The sequence below is a fragment of the Sinohyriopsis cumingii genome, chromosome 10 (assembly GCF_028554795.1).
Source record: "Sinohyriopsis cumingii isolate HCF-2022 chromosome 10, ASM2855479v2, whole genome shotgun sequence".
Lineage (NCBI taxonomy): Eukaryota > Metazoa > Mollusca > Bivalvia > Unionida > Unionidae > Sinohyriopsis > Sinohyriopsis cumingii.
Window position 1 is genome coordinate 123,075,354 of NC_142970.1, and position 24,397 is coordinate 123,099,750.

At 34.3% G+C, this 24,397-nt stretch overlaps 1 protein-coding gene across 1 annotated transcript in view; it reads right to left on the reverse strand.

The window, feature by feature from the left end:
- The window catches only part of LOC149791136 (uncharacterized), a 142,703-nt gene that overhangs the window by 21,352 nt on the left and 96,954 nt on the right, over positions 1 to 24,397 (reverse strand). Inside the window, exons 5-8 of the mRNA XM_089973290.1 lie at positions 20,771 to 21,361; positions 19,520 to 19,626; positions 5,299 to 5,550; positions 3,800 to 3,912 (exon numbers count right to left, since the gene is read on the reverse strand). Coding sequence (XP_089829416.1) covers positions 3,800 to 3,912; positions 5,299 to 5,550; positions 19,520 to 19,626; positions 20,771 to 21,361 — 1,063 coding nt within the window. The remainder of the gene's footprint in view (positions 1 to 3,799; positions 3,913 to 5,298; positions 5,551 to 19,519; positions 19,627 to 20,770; positions 21,362 to 24,397) is intronic.

The window sequence follows — 24,397 nt, forward strand, 5'->3', positions numbered from 1 at the left end:
GGTCTAACTGGTGTACGGAATTCGCAAAAACAAAAACAGAGAAAACATCCGGCTTTGTTGCCGGTTGTTAGAACTTTAAAATTGAATCGGCAAACGTACATGAAAGCTGTGGGCAACACAAAGAGTTCAGAGAGAAAAACAGCTATGCAGATACCACATTTGTATGAATTTGTCAGCTGGATGACATGAAAGGAGTTGATGTTTGAGAGTCTTAATGATAAACATGTTGTTACATTTACTCATTACATGGTTGAAAGTGAAATGCAGAAATTTTCAAAGGTGTGAATGAAACAATGTTTCTTGCAGTAGTGTGCGACACTTGTACTGAAACTCCAATTCAGGAGGAGGAAATTGTATACATTAGAATTCGCAAAGGAGAAGAAATTAAATAATTGTTCCTGGCAATTGATACTGTAGAGAAGGCAGAAGGGATCCTGAAGGTGATCACCACTGCACACTTGCATGAAAGTAAATTCATGTACACACTGTACACCTGCATGAAAGTAAATACACGTATTCACTGTACTCCTCCATGAAAGTAAATACATGTACTCACTGCACTCCTGCATGAAAGTAAATACATGTACTCACTGTACCCCTGCATGAAAGTAAATACATGTACACACTGTACACCTGCATGAAAGTAAATGCACATACTCACTATACTCCTGCATGAAAGTAAATACATTTACTGACTGTACTCCTGCCTGAAAGTAAATACATGTACTTACTGTGCTCCTGCATGAAAGTAACACGTACTTATTGTACTTCCGTATGAAAATAAATAATTTACTCATTGTACGCCTGCATTAAAGTAAATACACATAATCTTTGCACTCCAGCATTAAAGTAAATGAATGTACTCATTGTACTCCTGCATTAAAGTAAATACACATAATCTTTGCACTCCAGCATTAAAGTAAATAAATGTACTCATTGTACTCCTGCATGAAAGTAAATAAATGTACTCTTTGTACTCCTGCATTAAAGTAAATACACATAATCATTTCACTCCAGCATTAAAGTAAATAAATGTACACATTGTACTCCTGCATGAAAATAAATACATGTACTCTTTGTACTCCTGCATGAAAGTAAATACATGTACTCATTGTACTCATGCATGAAAGTAAATAAATGTACTCTTTCTACTCCTGCATTAGAGTAAATACACATAATCATTGCACTCCAGCATTAAAATAAATATGTACTCACTGTACTCCTGCATGAAAGTAAATATATATACTCTTTGTACTCCTGCATGAAAGTAAATGCATGTACTCATTGTACTCGTACATGTAAGTAAATACATGTAATCAATGCACTCCTGCATAAAAGTAAATACATGTAATCATTCCACTCGGTCGGAAATGACAGGTGGTCACTCATAGCAATTTTTACTGTATTACCTTGGTCCCGAGGATAATAAGATAAAAGGATAGTATTGTATTCTGAAAATGGCAACATTAAGAATACCGTACAATTTTTAGTACCGTATTATGAAAATGGCAACATTAAGAATACCGTACAATTTAGTACCGTATTATGAAAATGGCAACATTAAGAATACCGTATAATTTAGTACTGTATTATGAAAATGGCAACATTAAGAATACCGTACAATTTAGTACCGTATTATGAAAATGGCAAGATTAAGAATACCGTACAATTTTTAGTACCGTATTATGAAAGTGGCAACATTAAGAATACCGTACAATTTTTAGTACCGTATTATGAAAGTGGCAGCATTAAGAATACCGTACAATTTTTAGTACCGTATTATGAAAGTGGCAGCATTAAGAATACCGTACAATTTAGTACCGTATTATGAAAATGGCAACATTAAGAATACCGTAAAATTTAGTACCATATTATGAAAATGACAACATTAAGAATACCGTACATTCAGTACCGTATTATGGAAATGGCAACATTAAGAATACCGTACAATTTTAATTACCGTATTATGAAAGTGGCAGCATTAAGAATACCGTACAATTTTTAGTACCGTATTATGAAACTGGCAACATTAATAATACCGTACAATTTTTAGTACCGTATTATGAAAATGGCAACATTAAGAATACCGTACAATTTAGTACCGTATTATGAAAGTGGCAACATTAAGAATACCGTACAATTTTTAGTACCGTATTAAGAAAATGGCAACATTAAGAATACCGTACAATTTAGTACTGTATTATGAAAATGGCAACATTAAGAATACCGTACAATTTAGTACCGTATTATGAAAATGGCAACATTAAGAATACCGTACAATTTAGTACCGTATTATGAAAATGGCAACATTAAGAATACCGTACAATTTAGTACTGTATTATGAAAATGGCAACATTAAGAATACCGTACAATTTAGTACCGTATTATGAAAGTGGCAACATTAAGAATACCGTACAATTTTTAGCACCGTATTATGAAAATGGCAACATTAAGAATACCGTACAATTTAGTACTGTATTATGAAAATGGCAACATCAAGAATACCGTACAATTTAGTACCGTATTATGAAAATGGCAACATTAAGAATACCGTACAATTTAGTACCGTATTATGAAAATGGCAACATTAAGAATACCGTACAATTTAGTACTGTATTATGAAAATGGCAACATTAAGAATACCGTACAATTTTTAGTACCGTATTATGAAAGTGGCAGCATTAAGAATACCGTACAATTTTTAGTACCGTATTATGAAAGTGGCAGCATTAAGAATACCGTACAATTTAGTACCGTATTATGAAAATGGCAACATTAAGAATACCGTACAATTTAGTACCATATTATGAAAATGACAACATTAAGAATACCGTACATTCAGTACCGTATTATGAAAATGGCAACATTAAGAATACCGTACAATTTTTAGTACCGTGTTATGAAAGTGGCAGCATTAAGAATACCGTACAATTTTTAGTACCGTATTATGAAAGTGGCAGCATTAAGAATACCGTACAATTTTTAGTACCGTATTATGAAAGTGGCAGCATTAAGAATACCGTACAATTTAGTACCGTATTATGAAAATGGCAACATTAAGAATACCGTAAAATTTAGTACCATATTATGAAAATGACAACATTAAGAATACCGTACATTCAGTACCGTATTATGAAAATGGCAACATTAAGAATACTGTACAATTTAGTACCGTATTATGAAAATGGCAACATTAAGAATACCGTACAATTCAGTACTGTATTATGAAAATGGCAACATTAAGAATACCGTACAATTTAGTATCGTATTATGAAAATGGCAACATTAAGAATACCGTACAATTCAGATTGTGGAGCACTGGGTGGCAGAGTGTACAAATCGCTAAAGTATTCGCCTTTACATATCACTAACATCTCATCTGTCATGAACTGATTGTACTCCTCCATGAAAATACATGCACTCATCCATGAAAACAATACATGTACTCACCCATGAAAATAAATACATGTACTCATCCATGAAAATAAACACATGTACTCATCCATGAAAATAAATACATGTACTCATCAATGAAAATAAATACATTTACTCATCTATGAAAGGAAATACATGTACTTGCTGTATACTCATCCATGAAAATATATACATGTACTCATCCATGTAAATAAATACATGTAGTCACTATAAAATTATGCATGAAAGTAAATAAACACACGCACATTCTCATTTCTAACTGAAATAATTATCTGCCCCTGGATAACATAAAATACTATATAATGCAATGCGTTCTTTGTTCCCCTTATTAAAAGAGGAAAGAAATAAACAATCATAATCTCACCTGAAGTAGAGGATCATGTCAATGTCATGCTGGAATCTAAGAAATAGATCCAGCTGATCTGTGGATATCTCATGTCTGGCAGCCAGGTCTTCAAGTACACTCCGAGGAATAACCTGCAAACACGAGTCTCATAGGATTTTTATCTTTATAGAAGTAACTTCTAATATGACTATTTGTATGTATGTGATAAATACTATACATTATACATATATAATTAATCTCCATTCACTAAAGAAAAGAAAATATCAGCAAAAATAAAGTTACATTTATTTAGTCCTATATATCAAGTCCTTATCGATTTGAAGAGTATATATTGGGACTGAGAGATAAATAAATGATCTGTGTTATTTTTACAATCATTTAATATTGGCAAATATACAGATACAGTGAGGGTGACCTGGAAAATGTAGTGATATCCAAAGAAGCAATTCTTTATATAAGTTAGATGTGAATTAATTGCAGATTACTAAGTGTGAGCAATGGTATGATTCTTGACAATCCAAAAGTTTAATACTTATAATGGATGTTTTAATTGGAGCAGGTACACAGCTTGACGTTATGCTTTAGGTTGTCTTGTCCATTTGGGCAAAAGAGTGGTTCAATTCAACTGATTGAGATTAGTTGTCACTTGACACAAAAACTGACTAAAATGTTCTGTGTTAAGCTACAGCCAATTTCAACTGGAAAAGTTAAGATGCTACAACTAGCTGCATTGTAGTTCACTCCAATTATCCAAAACTGTTTCAAACTGAATAAGTGAATAGATAATTTAGTTATTTATCCTTATCTTTATGGAGAGGGAGGGGAATTATTTCAATGTCATAATCAAGATTACGTCAGATATTCTGAATGCAGACCTGCCAACCCTGACGAGCCCATTTCAATAAGGCAGTTGAATTTTTTCCACAAGATTGACCATTTTGCAGCAAGGTGTAACAAAATATCAATAACTGCTATTGTAAAGCTGAGAAACGTAATTAAAAGTTTGACGCATCGACGATAAACATGATGTTCAATTGAAAAGTTTGTAAAGTATGTGCAGACTTTATTTCCACTAGTACAGTTGCACAAACTCTAGTTCCAAACCCTATGCAGCTCAATGGCTTGTTGCTTTTATTCACAAAAATCTGAATTCTCCTTTTTGTTCATAGGTGTTGATTATTAACACTTTTCTAGAAGCTTATTTTCCCTTCCATCTTAAACATGCATCGCTTTATGGATGCCATTTAAAAAAATTATCTAATCAACAGAATGATCACGCAGATGCTTCATATGAACAAATAGGTGCAGTTAGTTTGGTTCCCTGACTAATTTCACTAATTCGAAAATGAAACCTGGATCCAAATGAAACATGGATGAACCATTGATCCTGATTTATCGGCAACGATTATTTTATCCATAGTTTTGGCTAGTATGCCTAAGTCTGTATTTTAAGGGTAATATTCATAAGACTCATGGCAAAGTTGGCAGATCTGTGAATCACATTCTCAAATGTATACCTTTTTCCCATCACGTCTGAGTTTCATTAATGCCTGTTCCAGCGGGAACCACTGTGCAGGTATTTTCTCACCCCAGTATTTCTGCTGAGATGCCACCTGGACAATTTTCCTCTTCAAATTTTCTAATTTGCTGTCTACAACAGTGTTGTCAATGGCAAACTCCTCATTAACTAAGTGAATCCTGGAAGGCTTGTCCTTAAGATAGGTACGGACTTCTTTGAAGTAGTCTTCACAGACCTTATGTCTATCGCCCTAGAAAGGAAATAACAATTTACATTTAAAACAATTCACATTAATAACAATTCACATTAATCAAGTAAATCTTCTTTATTGGAATGAGAGATGGAATTATGTATATACCAGTAATGCATTTATTGGAATGAGAGATGGAATTATTTATATACCAGTAATGTATTTATTGGAATGAGATGGAATTATTTATATACCAGTAATGCATTTATTGGAATACGAGATGGGATTATTTATATGCCAATAAAGCATTCATTGGAATGAGAGATGGAATTATTTATAAACCAGTAATGCATTTATTGGAATGAGAGATAGAACTATTTATATACCAGCAATGCATTTATTGGAATGAGATGAGAGATGGAATTATTTATATATCAGTAATGCATTTATTGGAATGAGAGATGGAATTATGAGAGATGGAATTATTTATATACCAGTAATGCATTTATTGGAATGAGAGATGGAATTATGAGAGATGGAATTATTTATATACCAGTAATGCATTTATCAGTGATACATACTTACTTAGTGGCAATTAATTCCCAAACCCCAGTTTTAAATATTACAAAGGATATCTTTGTAAGATAATAAGCCGAACTCTTGCCTTCATTATAATAGTGTTTGTCCACTTTGCATCAATCTACTGTAGGAATAAGTCCACCCCTTCCTTTCATAATGTCATCCACGTTGTATCATTATACTGTAGGAACAAGTCCACCCCTTACTTTCATACTGTCATCCACTTTGTATCATTATACTGTAGGAATAAGTCCACCCCTTACTTTCATAATGTCATCCACGTTGTATCATTATACTGTAGGAACATGTCCACCCCTTACATTCATACTGTCATCCACTTTGCATCACTCTCTACTGTAGGAATAGTTCCACCCCTTACTTTCATATTGTCATCCACTTTGTATCATTCTACTGTAGGAACAAGTCCACCCCTTACTTTATTATTAATACTGTCTGTCCATTTGTATCACTCTACTGTAGGGATAAGTCCACCCCTTACTTTATTAGCATTGTCTGTCCATTTGTATCATTCTACTGTAGGGATAAGTCCACCCCTTACTTTATTAGCATTGTCTGTCCATTTGTATCATTCTACTGTAGGGATAAGTCCACCCCTTACTTTATTAGCATTGTCTATTTGTATCATTCTACTGAAGGGATAAGTCCACCCCTTACTTTATTAGCATTGTCTGTCCATTTGTATCACTCTACTGTAGGGATAAGTCCACCCCTTACTTTATTAACATTGTCTGTCTATTCGTATCATTCTAATGTAGGGATAAGTCCACCCCTTACTTTATTAACATTGTCTATCCATTTGTATCACTCTAATGTAGGGATAAGTCCACCCCTTACTTTATTAACATTGTCTGTCTATTCGTATCATTCTAATGTAGGGATAAGTCCACCCCTTACTTTATTAACATTGTCTGTCTATTCGTATCATTCTAATGTAGGGATAAGTCCACACCTTACTTTATTATTAACATTGTCCATTTGTTACTCTGTACTGTAGGAAAAAGTCCATCATTACTTTATATTATAAAGGTTATCTCTCATAATACTGTAGGAACTACCAACAATGTCTCAGTGACTTTTAACGGTCTCACTGCACATACATACAAATATTTAGAAGCACCTTTGTTCTTGGAAATTTCAGTTACAATATGTACCCACAAAGAAGAAACCCAGAAAGAAGTCAAAGAGAAACTGATTATATATGTCAAGTTGCTGACAATGTGCAAAGAGAAATTGATTATATATGTCAAGTTGCTGACATTGTGCAAAGAGCACATTTTTACATGCATATGACCTTACAATTTTCTTTGATAATGTCGCATTAAAAGTCTGGATGCGTTTGACCAAGGAATACAATAAAACAAGAGTCCCTCAAAGGAACTGCTGCTCGTCTGGGTGAAAAGTAGTTCATTTATGACCAACTACTGTAAATAAACGCCATGTGATAGGATCATCCATCCAGGAAGAGGAATGGCAATAGTGGAGATGAGATTCATTTAGCAGATTACCAAAACACTCTAATAGACACTATATATCAGATGTTGGCCATAACAGATATTAGATGTTGGCCATAATAGACATTAAATGTTGGCCATAACAGACATTAGATGTTGGCCATAATAGACATTAGATGTTGGCCATAAAAGATATTAGATGTTGGCTATAATAGACATAAGATGTTGGCAATAATAGACATTATATGTTGGCCATAATATATATCAGATGTTGGCTATAATAGACACCAGATGTTGGCCATAATATATATCAGATGTTGGCCATAATATATATTAGATGTTGGTAATAATAGACATTAGATGTTGCCAGTAATAGACATTAGATGTTGGCCATAATAGATATAAGACTGTAAGGCTTGTAATATTTCAAGACAGGCTTCCAAGTAGGAGAAGAAGTGATAGCTAATTTGTGGTAATACTTAAAGTTCTTCATGTCCATGACCAGCAGAGGTAATAAAATAAGAAAAAACAATGGAAACTATATTACACAGTTAGATATAGATGTAGTTACAGACATGACAATGAAAACTATATTACACAATTATATATAGATGTAGTTACAGACATGACAATGAAAACTGTATTACACAGTTAGATATTGATGCAGTTACAGACATGACAATGAAAACTATATTACACAGTTAGATATAGGTGTAGTTACAGACATGACAATGAAAACTATATTACACAGTTAGATATTGATGCAGTTACAGACATGACAATGAAAACTGTATTACACAGTTAGATATTGATGAAGTTACAGACTGACAATGAAAACTATATTACACAGTTAGATATTCATGCAGTTACAGACATGACAATGAAAACTATATTACACAATTAAATATAGGTGCAGTTACAACATTCACATATTGGCACTTTAAGCATTTTATCTTTCCGAACTGCATATCTACATAAATTACAAAATGTAATGATAACAATCTCCCAATTTAAAGTTTATTTTTCCTAATACTTTCTGCTGAGGACTTTGTCATTAATTTCCAAAGAAAGGAACAGGACAGAGATAAAACCATGCTGCACAATTTTTACAATCAGTTCTGTTTTATCCACAATTAAAGAATTACTATCCTTCACATGTTCAGAAAAGAAAATGACTAGCTGTTGATTTGTCAAATGACCAGATTTTAACCCTCCTAAGTAAAATCATTACATAATTATACAAGTCTATTTACTCTACACACATTTACATAAAAATATCTAAGCAATTACGGTGTAAAAGTAATGATGCTTTTCTTAAATTTGACTTTCCCCTAACTTCGTTTCTCAAAAAAATTACCTTTAGCAGCAAAGAGGGCGAAGAGACCCAAGAATTCCGACAAAAAAAAAAAAAAAAAAAAAAAATAAAATCATCTCGTAGAAAGGTCCAGATTTTTACAAATAAAACGTTTCCTGGCAGGTTTTTATTTTTGTTGAAACCAACCCCATCAATAAAACCTTACTTCGAAAAGGTAGCTGAAAAATAAAGTACTCTACGTGTTTATTTACCTTTTTGTTTAATTTCCACGGACGACCAACATTGGTAGGCGCCCTCTCTGCTGCTATTAATTTTAACAATCAGAAACGTTAAACGATTTTATCAAGACCCACACGATATCTTGTTCTTGGATCATGTAGATTTATTGTTAGAAATCCATGCGGAGTAGCTTGCGCTCGTGAAAAGAAATTTGCAATCCCTGTCACCACCACACCAAGTTTGATGAATATTTCTAAGTGTGTGTGTGTCTACACCATTAAACACAACTAAAATATTGCAGTTGTCTCTGATGACCTTTGGTATTTGTGTATACCGTTGAGTAACATAGATCACATCTGTATGCCGCGAGAAAATATTCTGGCTGGATTTGATTGTTTATCTAGCATCACATCGTCGTATAGAACTAAATTATTAATAAATCCATCTAAAACATCTACGGATGGTGCTTCACCAAACTATATAACATCATTATCTTCGTCTAGTAATCTAACGCCTCTGATCATCAACTTGGCGCGAGTTCACGTTAGGAGGTTTACGGGGGTATTTTCACATGGAGAGTCAATTTCACATCGAGGAATCGAAATATTTATGTCACAGCATCGAGAGAGTGGAATGTTCATTTCAAGTTCTTCGCAACATAAAGATATATTCATTTTTTAATAAAAAATTTAAATTTTATTGAAGGTCGGGGAATTAAAATGTTATTTTCTCACTCATAGAAGGGTCAAAATGTTATTCTGAATATGGGATGGTTGATGCGAAATAATTTCACATTAGAATCTTAATTTCCCTCCCAGGTCATAAATGAACTATCATAAATATATTATATTATTAGGAATATGATAGTTCATTCATGTCATGACGGTTATCTAACCTCTGTCAGGGTCATAAATATATAGTTCATTCATGTCACGGGCTTAAATTTTTTGTGTTTCGTTCGATTTATGAATGGACTTTCATAAATATATAGAAATATGAAACTTCCCCCATATCATAAATATGTTTCGGACAACAACAAAAAATAATTATCTTTTTACGATGATAAATATTCTTCTAATGTTGGTATCGGTCGATTTCTTCTCGTAAGATACTCAACAAGTAATCGATACCTTGTTCCACCACAATCCATGCAGAGCTGTATTTTTCCTCGGACACCTTTTCCGCAGCTGATACATCTCTGAGGACCTCGCGAATTATTTGATTTGCTGGATACATTTTTATGATCGCCGCAAAAATCACCACGGCAGTTTTTTCCGCATAATTCTTTTGATCCTTGAAGAAGCCAAGGGCATTTGTTGACCATCTTATATTTAATATATTATATATTTAATCGGTGATTAAAAAGACAGTCAATTAGATATATGGATATTAAGCATAATGAGCGAAAAAAAATACGAGGTGGAAAATTATGAAACAGAAACGAGCGGTAATAATATTAGTATTACAGACAAAAGTTTAAATGAAGATTATTGTTGCCTGGAAAAGATTCGAGAGGTTGTTTTTGATAATTTATTCGATAATGGTACTGAGGAAGAACCACGAGTTTTATGTGAGACAAATTACTATCTGTTACGCGATTATTACGGTTTATTTCCCGCCTCCTCGTTAGAACAGTGTGTTTCAGCAACAACGAAAGAAGCAGCTATTCGAGCCCTTCAAAGTACATCACGCGATAATTATTATCTGCCAGGAATTATCATTCAGCACTTTAAAATCTTTTATATATTCGTGTCTGATGATGATTTTGAATCCGTTGCAGATAAATTCGCCGGTCTGGCATCTGTGACTGAAATTATACCGAAATTTCGCAGCAGATATCCAATCTTCGATATTGACTCGTTTTACAAATATTATGAAAAATACGCTGATTTTCTTGATAAGAAAGGAACTCTGATAGAGTCTGAAGAAAAATTATCCACGGAGAATATTATTGAATATTTTGCTACATTATGCAACTGTGATAATAACAGCGTGTATTTGTTCTCAACGACGAGCGGATATCATGTATTGTGTAAATCGATCCCTGTGACATTCGAACGACAACAAAACTAACAAAACAGGCGAAATTAGATAATCCAACATGGAAAATTGATTCTCAGGCTGGCCTTCACAGCATAAAGTTATCAGGGACAAGATCGAATAAACCGAATTCTGTTTGTAAGAGATTGATACCGGGCCAGACAACTTGACCGCGAGATCTATTAGTTTGTCGAACTTCTATTCAGCCCCTCGAGGTTAGATTCGTTAAGCATGAAGAAAATTGCAATAATAATTTTCCCGATGCCGACATCAACGAAGATGATTTCACCCAGATATCAATGACGCTGACAGGCGAACCAGATAACCTATTAGGAATAGTATCGCAGACAAAAAACTATTATAACGTGCTACGTCGGCCAGGACACTTTTGCAATATTTGCCAACGACAACACGGTATTAGTATTCATGGTCATGCAACATTGAAATGTAATAATTGTATCATCATCGTTGATGTTTATCGCTACATCGTCATTTGTCCTAGTTCAATGAAAGAAAAAATAATTATCGACCGCGGAGATAGGTCTATCTCAAACGAGATTAACGATCTTTTGTCAGGAAAAAGGATTAATAATTCCGCGCTGACTGACATCGTTGAGAAATTACCACGGCAACATAGAAATATCAAATACATCAAATATGTGCTACAACATAAATACAACCCAACGAAAGTTTATTCTGCGCCGATAACACCAGATTACAGTTATACAGGTAAACCACAACAAGGTGGAGGTTGTAAAATTATCGCCGGTGACTACGTCGATGGTTCTGCATGTGGACTGGGCAAAACAGAAGCCGCATGGAGATCGAAAAACCACAACAATCTGTTAGTTATATCAGTTACAGAAAATCATTGACAGAGAAAATAAAATCAGATTATCACATCGAGTCCTATCGAGACATTACTGGTGAAATTGTCATCGGCGGCAGCAGAAAGGTTATAGTGCAGGTTGAGTCGTTATGTAGGGTTAGTGGTAAGGTGGATGTGTTAATCATCGATGAATGGCACGGCATTCGACGGCAGATATTTAGCAACATTAATAAATACAAGAAATACTACTCGAGTTTGTTATCGTTGATAAACACAGCTGGTCGTGTAATCGTTCTTGACGCGGACATTAACGACGATGATGTTAAGATTTTCAAATTAATACGGCCAAATATGAAATTCGTCAAGAATGAGTATAAGCCCGATCATGATAAAAATTTATCCTGGAAACATCACATTAAGACAATCTGGAATTATTACTGGAAAGAATAAAGACAGAAAAAATTGCCATCTTCGCGCATAATAAATCCAACACAGAATATTCTGTTGAGGGACTAGCTAGATTATTACAATCGCGAGGTTATCGAATAAAATACTATCACGCAGATACCTATCCAGAAGAAAAGGAGAAAGATTTCTCAGACATCAATAATGTGATCAATGACTACAATGGTGTAATATTTAACCACACACTAGAAGCCGGCGTCAGCATCCGGTGATGGTGTTATTGATGAATTTCTCAATACAACTATCGGTGATCGGATAAAATATTCTGAGGTTGAAATTAAAACCGAGGACGGTATTATCAGAGAAAATATTATGAAACAAACCGCACAGGAAGAACAAAACTCACAGACAAAACAAACTGCACATATGGAACAAAACGCAGTTTATCATCGATGTGACCCTGACGATAACTTACCGCCATACGTGGCCAAAAAGAAGTATCTGAATTACATATTTCAGACTGATGTTGCAGAATTCGAATCGGAAAAAATAGAATCATTATACAAGAAATCTAGAAATATGTTGCTAGCTCAGCAAGTTATCGTTGATAAATTTAATCACGGCACCGCGATAGATAGCACCAAATACAGATCGGATAAAATCTCCCCTCGGGAGAAGATCGATATCATCAGAGATCTGTTAACGACGCTGAATTTACCTGATTTTGTTCACCTATCACAACAAAATATAATTGTTTCTCGGAAAGACCTTAAGATGTACATTGAAACCATGATAGCGGATCCAAATCAAATTATCAAATACAATAAAATCATAAAGTACTGGAATAACATTCTACCGGATGCGAGATTTACCTCAGGAAAAATAACTGTAAAAAATATCATCGAGAAGATCAAATTAATCTACAAAGAATTTGGTGCGACGTTAACACCTTCTGGCGGAAATAATTCCGATAGAGAAAATTTCATACTAAAATATCCTGACTGGCCCGTGTCAGACTTTATAACAGACGATCATTGGAGAGATTCATTTCTAGAACAAACTGGAATAGCAGGTAACGATGTCAAAATAACAAATAAAGCATCTGAAATGTTAAAGTTTCATGTATGGAACATCAATGGCTAGTTTAAGATATTCAATCATTAGGATGAGTTAAATCACAAAAAAAACATCAATTTTTCTCACATGGGTAATGAGGGAACTTTCATAAATGTTTATTATTATTAATAAAAATGAAACTTCCCTCATATCATAAATAACCTTTTTGATATGAGGAAAAAATAATTAATCTTTTCAGCCTCGTTATAGAATATCTTTTCAGCCTCGTTATCAAGTATAATCGTTGACCGCCATTCTTGATTGTTAAAAAACAATTAACTTTACAGCCTCGTTATTGGTTGGTCTGGCGGTGGTGATATTGACGATAATGCGAATGGTTAAAATATCATATTTGGATCATTCTCTCAGTGTGATAATGCAGATCGTTAATCTGACCCTATTAACGACTGAGGAAAGTAGTACAAAACATATATGTAAGTTTCCTTACTCACATTTTGATGATGTTAAAATTAACACCTAATGACGTCAGAGAAATCCATTTCCTCATGGTCATGAATATATTATATTATTAGGAATATGATAGTTCATTCATGTCATAAATGATGAGGAGGAAAAACAAATCATCATTGACCTTTATTCTGACGGGTCGTATTATGTCATAAATGACGTCATCAGTAATTTTTGTTTTAAAATCAATAAATGCCATCGATAAAAATATTTGTCACAGAACATTGTCATGAAAGATCCAACAGCCGATTCTAAGATTAGTTATAAATTATATTCTGATGGTTTTTATATTATGAATATTAAAGATGTTTGTCATAATGGATTTTCACAAAATAAAAAAGTTCTGTTCGACTGCTAAATCGAGATGAATTAGCCCGAAGACGCCTCAGTGAGAAATATCATGCAATACACTGAATGGTTATTCTGAATTCTGAGTTTTGTGGGTTCGATGTGTTAAATTTGAAACAAATAACAAATTGTGATGATATATGTGTATTATTGCGGTGTTGTGATGAAATATTCTAATTATTTCGATGCGATGATTGATCTGGATTTAACGATCGATGACATTCTTGGTGAATCATCCGATATTATCATAATTGCAAGTTGACTCATGAATGTGATTCAGACTTTACTGTGTTATTCAGAACATTATTATGTGATTCAGAATATTATTATATGATTCAGAATATTATTATGTGGTTTTACTGAACAGACTTTACTGTGTGATTCAGACTTTACTGTGTGATTTAGACTTTACTGTGTGATTCAGACTTTGCTGAACAGGCTTTGCTGCGTGGTTTCGATAAATACGCGGAATAATCAATTTTGGTTTGACATATTCGAACCGACCAAGAATTTTATCAACAACGATATCATTATGAATCTTACCAACTGCGGCTGAATTAAAAATATTCAACTGCGCATTGTATTCTCGCTCCATATTGCTGAGTTGTTCTTGTTGTTCTGTCACATTATTCATTTTCGTGATTATTTTGCTACTGTACTCTTCGAGATGTTTATTCATGTCAACGTTGGATTTGTTATTCAGCTTTGCAATTACTTGTTGCAGTTGATTATTATCATCAATAATTTTATCGCATTTATTCTTGTATCTTTCTAGTTCTTGCTGTAGTTGTTCTTTTTCATCAATAATATTATCCAACGAATTTTGTGTGGATATTAATTTTTTATAATTTTTTAATCTTGTGTGATTGAACATTATCATGTTTGATATTATTATGTGATTCAACATTATTATGTGACTGAACATTATTATGTGATTGAGCGGATTTAACATTATTATGTGATTGAGCGGATTCAACATTATTATGTGATTTAACATTATTATGTGATTGAACGGATTTGACATTCTCATGTTTGACATTATTATGTGATTGAGCGGATTCAACATTATTATGTGATTCAACATTATTATGTGATTGAACGGATTTGACATTCTCATGTTTGACATTATTATGTGATTGAGCGGATTCAACATTATTATGTGATTCAACATTATTATGTGATTGAACGGATTTGACATTCTCATGTTTGACATTATTATGTGATTGAGTGGATTCAACATTATTATGTGATTGAACGGATTTGACATTCTCATGTTTGACATTATTATGTGATTGAGTGGATTCAACATTATTATGTGATTTAACGGATTTGACATTATTATGTGACTGAGTGGATTCAACATTATTATGTGATTTAACTGATTTAACATTAGTATGTGATTGAACGGATTTGACATTATTATGTGATTGAACGGATTAGGCATTCACATGTTTGACATTATTATGTGATTGAGCGGATTCAACATTATTATGTGATTCAACATTATTATGTGATTAAACGGATTTGACATTCTCATGTTTGACATTATTATGTGATTGAGCGGATTCAACATTATTATGTGATTTAAAGGATTTAACATTATTATGTGATTGAACGGATTTGACATTATTATGTGATTGAACGGAGTTGACATTAGTATGTGACTGAACGGATGTGACATTATTATGTGATTTAACATTATTATGTGATTGAACGGCTGATTTAACATTATTATGTGATTCAACATTATTATGTGATTTAAAGGATTTAACATTATTATGTGATTGAACGGATTTGACATTATTATGTGATTGAACGGATTTGACATTAGTATGTGACTGAACGGATTTGACATTATTATGTGATTCAACACTATTATGTGATTGAACGGATTTAACATTATTATGTGATTCAACATTATTATGTGATTGAACGGATTTGACATTCACATGTGATTGAATATTATTATGTGATTCTTGTTGATTTTTACTCCATATATCACATAGTCTGGTATAGCCGATTTTATACTGATCGGCAATTATTTTAGCAGATAAGTTACCTCTCAACAATCTAATTTCATCTATATCCTGCTGAGTGAGATTTGTTTTGACAGGCATTATTTTACATCATGCATAATTAATAATTTTTTCACAAAAAATATCAGAATAAAAATATATCGCGCCTTTTTTATTATTATTACCACCTGCAGATATTTAGGTTTATTACAATTGTTTTATTGCATTGCAGGTGGTAATAATAATAGAAATTAGATTAGAAATAGTCCCTATCGGATCAGTTGCAATGCAGTTAGAAATAGTCCCTATCGGATGCATACTATTTTGCACATTAAAGTAAAACAACAAGTTATACATAGCTAAGAACTTACAACTATGAACAGTAACTTTACTACTAACTTATTGTTTGACAAAAATCTGACAAGAGAAATATGATTCTTTGGTGGGGCACATTGATTATATTATTATCCTGTGTCTCTGATGTGTTGGTAACAAAACTCCATCGGATGGTTGAAGTCACTAATTTATGAACTGTAGTAATATTTCTGGCTTTAAATATTCCAAATTTCAGAAAGGTAAGATATAATTTCCTAAACTATTCATGAGAAATTCCAGTACGACACACACATGGTCCAACATGAAAATGAATCTGGCACAATAACCGCTAACATGCAAACTTCTTTCCACTTAATGGTGATGTCCCAGGGCTTGTAAAACTGTTGATGTCTTTAGATGAATTCCTTTACAAATTCATTAATACTCATGACAACACCATGACATTATGGGGACCAGAGCAAGGTTTTATACTCACATTTAGTATGAAACACCGACACTAGTACACCTTTATAAGTGATGCAGATGGCGATCTAAACAATGGTGGGTGGGTGGCATACGTTCAGGAACGGAAGTAATTCACACGTGGTAGATGTTTCCAGTGACAAATACAAATGACATAATCAAATATGTCAAAGTCTTGTAGGTCAAACAACATCTCGCATCACAACGTTCAATCATCAAATAATCTTCACACATTAATTGGATCATGTGCATGCAAAGCTCCATTCACACACAATGCCATTAAGGTATTACAAAGTTGTGAGCTGCCTCATGACTTTGTTTCATGTTTTTACATTATCATTATTAGTATTACTATTAAAAATGGAATGTAGTTTTTAATAGTGCCTACTATTTTGGTGTGCTGAGTTAGGTATTACAGTATTGCTGTTTCTAATTTGTCCACCATGTGTTAGTATTGTCATTTCTAATTTGTCCACCATGTGTTAGTATTGTTGTTCTTAATTTGCCCAACATGTGTTAGTATTGTTGTTCCTAATTTGCCCAACATGTGTTAGTGTTGTTCCTAATTTGCCCAACATGTGTTAGTGTTGTTCCTAATTTGCCCAACATGTGTTAGTATTCATACTATTGTTGTTTCTAATTTGTCCATGTGTAGGTATTGTCATTTCTAATTTGTCCATGTGTTACTATTGTCATTTCTCATCTGTCAACCAAGTGTAGGTATTGTTGTTTCTAATTTGACCACCATGCCTTAGCATTGTTGTTTCTAATTTGTCCACCTTGTGTTAGCATCGTTGTTTCTAATTTGTCCACCAGGTGCTAGTATTGTTGTTCCTAATTTGTCCACCAGGTGTTAGTATCGTTGTTCCTAATGTGTCCACCAGGTGTTAGTATCGTTGTTTCTAATTTGTCCATGTGTTAGTATTGTCATTTATAATATGTCCATGTGTTAGCATTGTTGTTTCTAATTTATCCACCATGTGTAGGTATTGTTGTTTCAATTTATCCACCATGTGTTAGCATTGTTGTTTCTAATTTATCAAATGAACTCCAGAAGGAAATATGAGCAAATTCTGTGACTGACTTAAGAGGTGGCATGCTTTTTAATTTGGTAGCCCTAACGGACATCAGAATGACAAAAGAAAAGGGTGAAATCACCATTCAACATGGATAAATACTAATAATATTTTCTAGATGAATACATACCTCGTGTCTAATCATTGTCATTTTCATTTCTGAGGAACTGCATTTTAGTGAAAACCTAATGTTGATATGACAATCCATTCTGGAGAAGCAATGATAATGAAATGACCACTATGGTAACCATACCGATGTCAGATGAAATGACCACTATGGTAGCCATACGGATGTCTGATGAAATGACCACTATGGTAACCATACCGATGTCTGATGAAATGACCACTATGGTAGCCATACAGATGTCTGATGAAATGACCACTATGGTAGCCATACAGATGTCTGGTGAAATGACCACTATGGTAACCATACGGATGTCTGATGAAATGACCACTATGGTAGCCATACGGATGTCTGATGAAATGACCACTATGGTAACCATACGGATGTCTGATGAAATGACCACTATGGTATCCATACTGATGTCTGGTGAAATGACCACTATGGTAGCCATACAGATGTCTGATGAAATGACCACTATGGTAGCCATACAGATGTCTGGTGAAATGACCACTATGGTATCCATACTGATGTCTGGTGAAATGACCACTATGGCAGCCATATTGATGTCTGATGAAATGACCACAATGGTAGCCATACAGATGTCTGATGAAATGACCACTATGTTAGCCATATGGATGTCTGATGAAATCACCAATATGGTAATCATACTGATGTCTGATGAAATGACCACTATGGTAGCCATACAGATGTCTGGTGAAATGACCACTATGGTATCCATACTGATGTCTGGTGAAATGACCACTATGGTAGCCATATTGATGTCTGATGAAATGACCACAATGGTAGCCATACAGATGTCTGATGAAATGACCACTATGTTAGCCATATGGATGTCTGATGAAATCACCAATATGGTAATCATACTGATGTCTGATGAAATGACCACTATGGTAGCCATATGGATGTCTGATGAAATGACCACTATGGTATCCATACTGATGTCTGATGAAATGACCACTATGGTAGCCATATGGATGTCTAATGAAATGACCACTATGGTATCCATATGGATGTCTGATGAAATGACCACTATGGTAGCCATATGGATGTCTGATGAAATGACCACTATGTTAGCCATACTGATGTCTGATGAAAGGACTACTATGGTAGCCATAGTACTGTCAGATCAGCAAACACATCGGAGACATGTCTTTTGTTAAAACATTTCTATCTACATTAAATAATTTATGAAAATGTGACTAACCTTTTTAATGCGATCAACATGTGTTCCAACCAAAATCACAGGAGGGATGCCTTCCTCAGGAGATGATGCACAGGAATGTATGGAGTTCATCCATACCTCAACCAGGTCTGAGGAGAAACAAAACAAAAATATGCAATACAAGTTAATTTGCTATTACAACATAATGGTTAAGACATCTAGCTTTTAAACACTTTTTATGGAGATTTATGTCAAGTTTCAATTATTTCCATAGAAGGAAAATATATAGTTGAAATAAACCTGCTAAACAAGAAGACAATATATGTAAAACATGATAAATTTTTGCATACTCATATTGTTTCCATTATTTCTGCCCTCCCTTGATAAGAAAGGCAGAAGAGTATTGATTCACGAGTAATATTTACCAAACAATGGGTGCAAGAGTCATCATTGTTGGATAATTGAGCTTTAGTTAAAATACAATGATGTGACAAGTACAATATTTGCACAGACACACTGGATCTTTTTAAAAGATAAGAAACCGTCCTTGTATTACCTTCAGTCTTTTAAGTTCTTGTCATTTGGGTGTTCTTCCAATAAGTTTTAGTTTGGAAGTTATATATGCCTGCAGTTTTAAATGTTTTTTGACAACAGATTACCATCATGGGTGCTAATTTTACTTTACTTTGTTAATCTGCATGCAAACCATGGTGATAAAACCTGTGAAATGCTTTGACGCATTGTAAACGGTGTCGTATGGACACATATTAAAAGCAAGTTATCGGTCTCTTGTTCCCATCAGTATTGCACAAAAGCTTTACAACTAGCTTTGCTTCTATGTTTGCTTCTGGAGACAAATTCTGGTTCGTGAGTCTCATTGTCAATGCACAAGGACACCAATTTTCAGTTATTTTAGTCATCTTCAGTTCTCACAATCAGAAGTCATGCTATATTTGGCATGCACCTGTTCAGACTGGCGTGGAACAAGGCACAAAGTAAATAATTATCACACACTGTGGTTACCCAAAGCATCCTAATCCAGTTGCCAAGAAACTTATTTGTGACTTTCTATGTCAAAACAACTGTCAGAAAATAATGTTCTCAGAGTGTTAGTACATTGGCAACATGGTATTTTTTAGTGAAACTTTATCAGTGCTAATGAAAAAAGAATGATTCTTGCAGAGTTTCCCACCTTGTGTACTCTTGAAACATTCAAAATGTCTGCAAATGCTTTTCCAAATGTAAAGATAAATGACAAGATGATAAATGGTCAACAGTAATACTTGAACTCACCTCGTACATGGCATTTAAGTTTTCCTCTGCTATCAAGATAACACTCATCATCGACAAGGTTATCAAATTTCTGACTGACATCCGAGACCAGGAGATATATGGCACGTCTTGTCATAAAAGTTTGATGTGTGGTATAAAACGCGCATTGCCCGGCGAAATCCCATACGGCCAATGATGCATGTTCGTCTGTGCTTTGTGGTAGTTTAGGATCTTTTTCACACAGCAACGAATGCAATGCATCTCCCTTAAAATCTAAATCCAGATTCCCTTTAACGTCTGATATGTTGCTTTTATTCCCTCTAACCTCTGATATGTTGCTTTTATTTTCAGCAGGTTTTATTTGTTTTTCTCCACCGGCAGTAGATGGAACCTCTTGTTTACTTTCAGAAGACTTACTTTGCTGCTGGATTATAGTAACCTGACTATCAACTTTGGAATTGATTCCCCTGTCATGTTTTTCTTCATCAGAATGTTTCTTACTTGGATCATTGTCCTCTGTTGGCTGATGACTGACCTTTGTTTTCCATGTCTGTTCTTTGACAACCTTTGCAACACGCAAAATTAAGGAATCCTCCTTTGAAGCCTCTGACTCTGCGAAGAGATAATAGTGGATATGATTTTTCTAAAAAAATACAATGTCTGTCAATCTTTATCTATAATTTCATCACTTCAGATAATGGTTTTTAAAATAAGATTAAATCTTGGAAAGTATTGGATAGGCTAGTCAGGTAGGACTTTTATCACAGATTGCTGTTTGGTTTACAAGTTCATCTGATCATAGGGAATTGAAGCTGAAATAAGAAAATTAAAAAAGTCGAGTCCTGCTAATTGGATGATTCTAAGATACAACATAAAACATTTATATTGTATCTTGTATCTGTCATCATCAATTGCCATTGTGATGCATTTTGCATGGAGTTTGTGTGAGAATCATAGAGCCATTGTGATGGATATTATGTGGATTTCGTGTGAGAATAATATTGCCATTGTAATGGATATTCCGTGGATTTTGTGTGAGAATCATATAATCATTGCGATGCATCTTCCATAGATTTTGTGTGAGAATCATATTGTTATTGCAATACGTCTTGCATGGATTATGTGTGAGAATCATACTGCCTCTGCGATTGATCTTCTGTGGAAATTTTGAGAATAATATTGCCACTGTGATGCATCTTCCATGGATTCTGTGTGAGAATCATATTGCCATTGTGATGGATTTTCCATGGATTTTGTGTGAGAATCATCGAGTCATTGTGATGGATATTCTCTGGATTTTATGTGAGAATAATATTGCCACTGTGATGCATCTTCCATGGATTTTGTGTGAGGATCATAGAGCCATTGTGATGGATATTCCGTGGATTTTGTGTGTGAATCACATTTCCATTGTGATGGATTTTGCATGGACTTTGTGTGAGACTTATATTGCCATTGTGATGCATCTACCATGGATTTTGTGTGAGAATCGTATTGCCATTGTGATGCATCTTCCATGGATTGTGTGTGAGAACCATATTGCCATTCTGATGCATCTTAGATGGATTTTGTGTGAGAACCATATTGTCATTATGATGCGTCTTCCATGTATTTTGTGCGAGAATCTTATTGCCACTGTAATGCATTTTCCATGGATTTTGTGTGAGAATCATATTGCCATTTTGACGGATTTTCCGTGGATTGTTTGAGACTAATATTGCCACTGTGATGCATCTTCCATGGATTTTGTGTGAGAATCATATTGCCATTGTGATGGATCTTCCGTGGATTTTTTGAGAATAATATTGCCACTGTGATGCATCTTCCATGGACTTTGTGTGAGAATCATGTTGCCATTGTGATGGACATTCCGTGGATTTTATGTGAAAATCATACAGTCATTGTGATGCATCTACCATGGATTCTGTGTGAAAATCATATTGCCATTGTGATGCATCTTCCATGGATTTTGTGTGAGAATCATATTGCCATTGTGATGCATCTTCCATGGATTTGGTGTGAGGACCATAATGCCATTGTGATGCATCTTTGACGGATTTTGTGTGAGAATCATATTGTCATTATCATGCGTCTTCCTTGTATTTTGTGCGAGAATCTTATTGCCACTGTGATGCATTTTCCATGGATTTTGTGTGGGAACCATATTGCCATTGTGATACATCTTCCATGGATTTTGTGTGAGAATCATATTGCCATTTTAATGGACCTTGCACAGATTTTGTGAGAATCATATTGCCATTGTGATGAGTTTGCATGGACTTTGTGTGAGAATCATATTGCCATTGTGATGCATCATCCATGGATTGTATGTGAGAAGCATATTGCCATTGTGATGCATCATCCATGGATTTTATGTGAGAAGCATATTGCCATTGTGATGCATCATCCATGGATTTTATGTGAGAAGCATATTGCCATTCTGATGCATCTTAGATGGATTTTGTGTGAGAACCATATTGTCATTATGATGCGTCTTCCATGTATTTTGTGCGAGAATCTTATTGCCACTGTAATGCATTTTCCATGGATTTTGTGTGAGAATCATATTGCCATTTTGACGGATTTTCCGTGGATTGTTTGAGAATAATATTGCCACTGTGATGCATCTTCCATGGATTTTGTGTGCGAATCATATTGCCATTGTGATGGATCTTCCGCGGATTTTTTGAGAATAATATTGCCACTGTGATGCATCTTCCATGGACTTAGTGTGAGAATCATATTGCCATTGTGATGCATCTTTCATGGATTTTGTGTGGGAACCATATTGCCATTGTGATGCATCTTCCATGGACTTTGTGTGAGAATCATATTGCCATTGTGATGCATCTTCCATGGATTTTGTGTGGGAACCATATTGCCATTGTGATGCATCTTCCATGGATTTTGTGTGAGAATCATATTGCCATTGTGATACATCTTCCATGGATTTTGTGTGAGAATCATATTGCCATTTGAATGGACCTTGCACAGATTTTGTGAGAATCATATTGCCATTGTGATGAGTTTGCATGGACTTTGTGTGAGAATCATATTGCCATTGTGATGCATCATCCATGGATTGTATGTGAGAAGCATATTGCCATTGTGATGCATCATCCATGGATTTTATGTGAGAAGCATATTGCCATTGTGATGCATCATCCATGGATTTTATGTGAGAAGCATATTGCCATTCTGATGCATCTTAGATGGATTTTGTGTGAGAACCATATTGTCATTATGATGCGTCTTCCATGTATTTTGTGCGAGAATCTTATTGCCACTGTAATGCATTTTCCATGGATTTTGTGTGGGAACCATATTGCCATTGTGATACATCTTCCATGGATTTTGTGTGAGAATCATATTGCCATTTTGACGGATTTTCCGTGGATTGTTTGAGAATAATATTGCCACTGTGATGCATCTTCCATGGATTTTGTGTGAGAATCATATTGCCATTGTGATGGATCTTCCGTGGATTTTTTGAGAATAATATTGCCACTGTGATGCATCTTCCATGGACTTTGTGTGAGAATCATGTTGCCATTGTGATGGACATTCCGTGGATTTTATGTGAAAATCATAGAGTCATTGTGATGCATCTACCATGGATTCTGTGTGAAAATCATATTGCCATTGTGA